The 7,926-nt window shown below is 40.0% G+C and overlaps 1 protein-coding gene across 1 annotated transcript in view; it reads left to right on the forward strand.

The window, feature by feature from the left end:
• The first annotated feature begins 4,803 nt into the window (after positions 1-4,803).
• The window catches only part of TCHH (trichohyalin), a 7,130-nt gene continuing 4,007 nt past the window's right edge, over positions 4,804-7,926 (forward strand). Inside the window, 3 exon segments of the mRNA XM_040461086.1 lie at positions 4,804-4,855; positions 6,437-6,605; positions 7,343-7,896. Of these exon segments, the coding sequence (XP_040317020.1) occupies positions 6,468-6,605; positions 7,343-7,896 (692 nt within the window). The 5' untranslated portion in view covers positions 4,804-4,855; positions 6,437-6,467.

The raw sequence follows: 7,926 nt of genomic DNA on the forward strand, positions 1-7,926 counted from the left end.
CAGTGTTCATCAAATTATTAAAATTAAATTCATTTTTCCCATTCAGTGTGTCCTTTGTTGGATCCCAACACTGTGAAATTGAGGAGCTTCTGGTTAGGATACATAGTTACAGGACAGAGAAAAAAATCACTTGAAATCTGCGACCATTTTAATGGCAAAGAAAGCTAGGAGCCCTCTGCTATTCTGGGTGAGAGTGGGAGTAAACAGAAGGTGGAAGTGCCCTCCCTGGGCACCCATGCCCAGTCACCCTTCCTGGCATGATGTAAGATGAAAGCATCTGCTGACTCTCAGAGGTGTAATTACCACCAGGGTGGGGGTATAATTAAAGTAAGAATAATTTACCTTAAAGAAGATAGAAATTAAGAATTATTAATGATCATAATAATTAGTCCTCTTATATCTAAGAATCACAAATGCTTTACAAGCTGTAATTATCACAGCTCCCCTCTGAGGAAGAGATTCATATCTTACAGCTCCTCACTTAACAGAGGGGTGAAGTGATGGCCATGGGGGAAGGCAAAGAGGGGTGGAGTAATGCCTCCTATCATCTGTCCCACACGTGGTGAAACTAGAAAGAGGCCCCAAGAGGGCTGACTCCCATTATGGTGTATGCTTTCATCCCCAGACCCAGAGAACTCTGTACCAGATCAAGCAATCATCTCATTCTGACCTGCTGGCCATTTAAACTGCTGCAATGCAATAAAATTATATCATATCAGTAAGGACTTTACTAAACACCTAGTCAAAATAAAAGATACGGCATTGCCTTCAAGGAACTTAAAACCTAATTGAGAAGACAAAAGGAGCCCCCAATAAAATAGAGAAAAAAATCTGCAAATTACACATTAACTAGTGCTAGGTTGTATGACGCTGATTATGCATGCTGTGTAATTTTTTTTTAATTGGAAGATCATTATATGTAAAGGTCAAAGAAGGTTTTGGGAAGAGATGGAACTTGTACAGGACCCCAGAGAAAATACATTAGGTCTTAGACTGGCAAAGGTGGGATCACAGCGGATAGATCAATGAAAAAGAAAAAAACAGTAGGAAAACTTGAAAGGTTTAACACATAATTTTAAGAAAAAAATTCTTCATTGGAGAGGTTTTTAGAGAGTTTAGCAAACAATCTTTTTTAAAAAGCCATCTAAAATCATCCTACTTGGACATTTTCCCGGAGTTGCACATTGTGGCTCATACAGTGTTCTGTAGAAGCCGTTAGGCTTAGGATGACACTTTCTCTGCTTTACCTAAATTTTCACTTTGGAGGTGCTGGGTGGCTCAGTCGGTTAAGTGTCTGGCTTCAGCTCAGGTGATGATCTCACAGTTCGTGGGTTCGGGCCCCACATCAGGCTCTGTGCTGACAACTCAGATCCTGGAGCCTGCTTCAGATTCTGTCTCCCTCTCTTTCTGCTCCTCCCCGACTCATGCTTTGTCTGTCTGTCTGTCTGTCTCTCTCTCTCTCTCTCCCAAAGTTTAATAAACATTAAAAAAAAATTTTTTTTTAATTTTCACTTTGGTGGTTTCCCAGGAAAGCCAAGACAGGGCCTGGTCCTGGTAGAATGCCACAGAATGTCAAATCTATTATCTACTTTTTCTGAGTTCTGACAAGAGAAAATGAGATGTGAGCCTTTGACTAGGATATAGACAAAGGAAACCTAATACTTCCTTCATTCTGTTAATCCAGCAGAGCTCCACCCTGAAAGATTTGAGCATGATTGACATAATATTAAAGCATCTGATGGGGCTCCTGGGTGGCTCAGTCAGTTGAGCAACTGGCTCTTGGTTTCAGCTCAGGCCATGATCTCATGGTCATGGGATTGAGCCCTACTCCCGGCTCCATGCTGACAGCACAGAGCCTGCTTTGGATTCTCTCTCTCCCTCTCTCTCTGCCCCACCCTTCCACATGTGCACATGCTCATTCTCTCCAAATAAATAAATAAACTTAAAAAAAATTTTTTTAAGTATCTGAGTGATGAAATTTATTTTCTCTTTAATTCCTCTGTAATGAAGAGCCCAAGTCTCAAAACCAAGTAACAGTACAATACTGTAACTGTGCTCTGGACCCAACAGCATTAACCCTTAATAAAGAAGGACATTCTTGCAAAATGGAGCAGGAGAACTTGGGTCTTCCCAGGCCAGTCAATAGCATTTTCTGACCTCTCAGTGCCTTAGTCTCCAATCTTATAAAAGAAAGATAATGAAATTTTTTCTGTCTATAGAAAGAATGGAGATCCTCAGATAATGAAAAACACCATTCTTTTTTGATGAACCATAATGAGAGAATACTGCTACATCTCAAGGATTCCCACTTGGTCTTTAAAAAAAAAAAAAAAAAAAACCACCAGACTGAACCAATATGTTAGGACTTGATAATTTTCTACATTCTTTGGCATTTACCAACCTTTTAAGGAACTAGAAAACAATGAAAATTATTTCCCTGTCCAAATATCATATCAGAAGCTTCTTTTCAAATGGCATTTTAAAACAATGATATTGTGTTAACTAAAAGAACATTATATAGTAATGAGGGCCACTTCATTGGAGAATATAAATGTGATTTTACAACTTAGCATCTGAATTTACTTAAAATTTTTCTGATGACCGACAAAGAGCAGCAAGAAAAACAGGCTAACTCTCAGGTTTTTCAGGTTTTTAAATATTTTGCCTCATGGTGTACTGACTTCAAACAAGAGTGGGTAAGAGAGCCATCACTAGATTAAAGATCTAGCTTCATTCAGAATGGGGAAGGGGCTTTTCTGAAAGCTTTTCTGAAAGCAATTTCAGCCATTTTCTCATGGCTATTCAGAAGCACTTTCCTTTTGGGTTTGCCTCTCTATTGTTTTGCTTGTTCAACCATGATTTTAGAATGATTAACATTTTCCCTTTATTCTCATAGAACCTAATTACTGTCCAGTGTCCTTTTGAGTATATTGACTACAGGAAGGTAATGGAAACACAAATGAATCCCAACACCTGGGTTGAGGTTCCCCAACGGATCACATACTCACAGACAACAGCAGAATCAGACACAAATCAGGGTTTGTCCAAGGAATTCCTTGAAGGACACCCATAAAAAAAAGGCTATCCTTCTGTGAGAAATAGAGGTTCTGAGATTATCTGTGGTTACATTGTATACAGTGCTCATGGTGGTTCTACCCTAGAATCCAAAGATTAAGAGAACTGTATAGACCCCTAAATAGAAGGGAAAAAAGAAAACATTAAGTTTGCCATCTGATCCCAAGAATTAGTGACAGTTCCAGGAAAATTCCCTAGGTCATAGGCTTCGGTGTTAAAGTCCTTAAGGATGCAAAGTTAAGATACAAAGGATGCAACTGTCTTCTCACCACCTCTCACTTCTACTTTCCTCTTCACCCACCTCTGGGATGGCAGCAAGTGAGAAGAGAAATAAAATTCAACTCTACTGTCATTTGCACCAATCTGCACATAATGTACTAGCCATCAAGATTTAGGTTTTAAATCTTCACTTTAAAGGGCCCTATAAAGTCTCTGCAAAATTCAGAAAACCAACAGTTAGATGTGTTGGACAAAGGAGAAAATAGAAATGCTGAAAGCCATTGAATCATTTAATAGTCTCCATAAACCTATTGTGAAGCAAAGTTTCATAAAGTGTGAAATGTAAGGGTGGAAGTCACTGACAAGCAGGGAAAAATCCAGTTCCTTACAATAAAACAGAGCTGAGATTTGCGAGTGATCGCCAGGGTTGAGAAAGGCCTGACAGATATAATGGGCTAGAATGACCGATTACCTTAATGTGTTTCCAGGAGAAGCAGACTCAAGTGCTTAAGTGTCATAATCATTAGTAACTTAGGCTGAGTAGGATGATTATATCTACAATAATGCATTACACCAGCTCTTTTTCACCAAGGGCTTCAATATGCTAATGAGAAAAGAAATGAGCAAACTTCATTTAGATGTAATATCCTAAGAATGAAATTTCACAGATTTCATATTCTCTTTTTTTTTAATGTTTTTGAGAGAGAGAGACAGAGTGCGAGTGGGGAAGGGTAGAGAGAGAAGGAGACACAGAATCCAAAGCAGGCTCCAGGTTCTGTGCTGACTGGGGCTCGAACCCATGAACCGTGAGATCATGATGGATGCTTACCCGACTGAGCCACCCAAGCGCCCCACAGATTTCATGTTCTTATGAACAATTAATGAAATCATATTTGTAACGTGCCAAAATTGCTTACCAAAGAGGCAATCCCAATCTGTACAGAAATCATCATAAAACCCAAAAATACAAATGCAAACTTTTTCCCACCTGCATTTTTAGAGAAAAAACTAAAACCAATTCTTTACACGGTCTCATCATCCTAGAATTGCTTCAGGCAGAATTATATTATTTGGTTCTCACCAGTTTATGTTAAAGTTTCTGTTTAACCCCATTCTAGAATTTGTATCTTTTATAAAGTAAATGCCTAGAGGTTACTACTTTTTTATGAAGTCATAATTAACTAATATTCTAAACATTAATTTCTTCATTTCACTGTTTTATTTAAATTTTAGCACTTTAAAAAATTACAGATTCTGTCAAATATTCTATCCATTCATGTTAGGTGGAATCAGTAGCACCTCAACTGTCAGGAGGCACGGTCTGTGAACCTCATGTCAAATAGCTACGTGAGCAAATAGTGATATAAACAAGTCATTCGTGGAGACAGAGGTGGAGCTGGGCTTGGTTAGGAATGAATCAGGCCATCCCACAGAGTAGGTGTCTCCTTTGCAAGTTGCTCTTCAGGGCACAATTAAATCCCTTATAAAAGGTCCAGCTCCCAGCTGCCCAGTACACTTGCCAGCAGTGTCAGCGAGCGTTCAACTTCCTTTGGTGAAGTGGGTAAGTCCAAGCCAATGGGGTCATATTCTTCTGTACAATTCATTTTCCAGCTGTAGTAGATGCTGGGTGGGGGTCAGGAGGATCTATGTACCAGAAAGGATCAGTATCTTACAGGGATCTCAAACTCCCACTAACTCCATGCCATTTTATAGCTGGAGCCATCACTTGAATGGAAACATGGCTCTTCTCCCAAGTCTCTGAATTCTTTTTTTTTTAATGTTTTATTTATTTTTGAGAGAGAGAGAGACAGAGACAGAGTATGAGCTGGGCAGGGGCAGAGAGAGAGGGAGACAGAATCCACAAAGCAGGCTCCAGGCTCTGAGCTGTCAGCACAGAGCCTGACACAGGGCTTGAACTCGTGAACCACGAGATCATGACCTGAGCCAAGGTCAGATGCCCAACCGACTGAGCCACCCAGGTGCCCTCCCCACCAAGTCTCTGAATTCTATAAGTTTGTTTGCATATCAGGGGGTGGAGAGTGGTTCATGTGTGACTCTTATGGGGTTCGTCTTCCTAAAAACTGCCATCTCAAGAAGTCACCAATCCTCAGTACTCCTTTTTTATGGTTCTTCTCAATATGGGCCACCTTCATGTAGTTATGACATCTGAAGTATTGGAGTTGAGAAATAATTAAAGAAGCTAGTCAATAACTGAGTATTTGCAACATATCTGAGTTAATACAAATAACATGTACTCTGTTTTCTGCATTGTTATACCTGAATATTATAATGTCACTTTTGCCTAGGAAGAAGTGGTGCTTAATCTTAGAAATAGTGACTTATGAATTATCCTCATAGATCTCATATGTACTACATATGTTGGAAAATAATCCACATTCCCTTTTTATTTTTCTGGTTACCACCTAATGTTTTGCTGCCACAATTAGATCTACATGGCTTATATCCACCTTAAGATACTCTCAAATCTTCCTTCACCTTTTGGCTTTCATTTATTCTCTTTATTCAACTTTAGAGGAAGATACTTATGAATAGCAACATATCAAATTTAAAATTCTACACTCAGATCACTATTTGATCTGAAATGTGCTAGGGAGCAGGAAGAAACAGAAGAAAAGGATATGGATAATCCAGATTGACTAGACGATCAAAAGCTGACTACAGAATAGTCTGAAGATAATTCCCTAGCTTCAAATTTCTCAGGATCTGTCTTCCCCTTTCTAAGTACAATACTGAAAAATAAAATGCTTTGAAAGCCCAGGTTGAAAATAACTACTGTTAGGACACCTGGGTGGTTCAGTCAGTTAAGCATCTGACTCTTGATTTTGGCTCTGGTCATAATCTCAGGTTGGTGAGATGGAGTCCCATGTAGGGCTCTGTGCTGACAGTGTGGAACCTGTTTGGGGTTCTCTCTCTCCCTCTCTCTGTGCCCCTCCCTCACTTACGGTTCTCTCTCTCTCTCTCTCTCTCTCTCTCTCTCTCTCTCAAAATCAAAAGAAATAAATAAAAGAAAAGAAAAGAAATTACTGTTGTAAATTTAGGGCTCTGACTGAAACAGCATGGATGAAACCTCCCCGAGATGGGAAACAGAGTTTTAATTCTGAATCCTACTTTATTCTTCTAGATTTACTTGAACTTGAAGGAAGGGGAAAAAAATGTCTCCACTTCTGAAAAGCATCTTGGATATCACTGAAATTTTCAATCAATATGCCGTACATGATTGTGATGGGGCAGCACTAAGCAAGAAAGATCTGAAGAACCTCCTTGAAAGGGAATTTGGAGATGTCCTTCGGGTAAGAAATAACAAGAAAAGGAAATCTATTGATTTAGAGTTATAAAATTTCTTCTCAGGAGAGATCATAGCAAAGAATGGTGACTTTGTATCCATTTTATACCACCACAGCTCTACACTACAGTCTTCATCTCTGAGTCTGAAGGCACTTAACAGGCATTGTAGTCTGAGTACTTAAAGAAGTTGCTAACAAGTATTTATTTCATGTACTTGATGGCAACGTCAATGTGAATGAACATTGGAAATTATCACCAAAGATGTCAGATCAAACTAAATTTGAAAGGAATTTAAATTTACTTCCGAAGTTTAATAATTAAAATCAGTGTCTTCTCTAGTAAAATGGTGTTAACATAAACGTTTTGTTCTGTTTACAAACATGGGATAAAAATCTATCAAGGGTACTATTTCAGACATAAATGGCTGCTGTAAAACTTCAAAATTTTTCGTTGTTATTTCTCTCTTGAGGATGAGTTCATAATCACCCAGCTAAAAAGAACTTGAGTTCTTTTGATCAGCATTAAATTACAAGTTACAAAAATTTCCAACAAATGTATGCTTTAAAATGAAGTGTTCGCATTTTACGTAGCGACAAGACTTGAAACACACTGGATGTTTTTCCAATTGCTTTCAATGTCTTCTGAGTGTCAGCATATCACAAAATATTCATTGTGTGTATGACTTAAAGTTTACTATTTGTAAATAGTACATTGTAAAATTTTTGTTTTCATTTTTTCATAGAGGCCACATGACCCTGAGACAGTAGATCTGATCCTGGAACTTCTGGATCGCGACTGTAACGGGCTCGTCGATTTCAATGAATTCCTCCTGTTCGTTTTCAAGGTGGCTCAAGCTTGTTATTACGCTCTCAGCCAGGTTTCCGGGCTGGATGAGAAGGGGGTCAGGTGTGAGGGAAAGGAGAACCCGTTACAAGATCCCAGGCAAGAAGACCAGAGATTTGAGCCCCGGGACAGACAACTGGAAGAACACAGGCAGAAAAGGCAGGAACTGGAGAGGGAGCTCGCAGAGGAAGACAAGCAGCGGCTGCAGAGGCGACAACCAGAAGAGCGCCTGGAGGAGGAAGAGCAGCTGAAGAGGCGCAAGGGTCGGGAGCCTGCGGAATTTCCTGACCGAAAGCAAAGGCAAGAGAGGCGGGAGCAGCGCGAGCTCCGGGAAGAAGAGGAGCAGTTGCAAAGGCAGAAGCGGGAGCAGGAGGAGCCGCGGTTGCAGCAGGAGCTGAGGCGCGAGGAGCAGGAGAGACGCGAGCAGATAGAGAGGCGCGAGCAGCAGCTTAGGCGCGGGGAGCCGCGCTTAGAGCAGGAGCT

The sequence above is a fragment of the Herpailurus yagouaroundi genome, unplaced genomic scaffold (genome assembly GCF_014898765.1).
Source record: "Herpailurus yagouaroundi ecotype Mexico unplaced genomic scaffold, PumYag 254, whole genome shotgun sequence".
Lineage (NCBI taxonomy): Eukaryota > Metazoa > Chordata > Mammalia > Carnivora > Felidae > Herpailurus > Herpailurus yagouaroundi.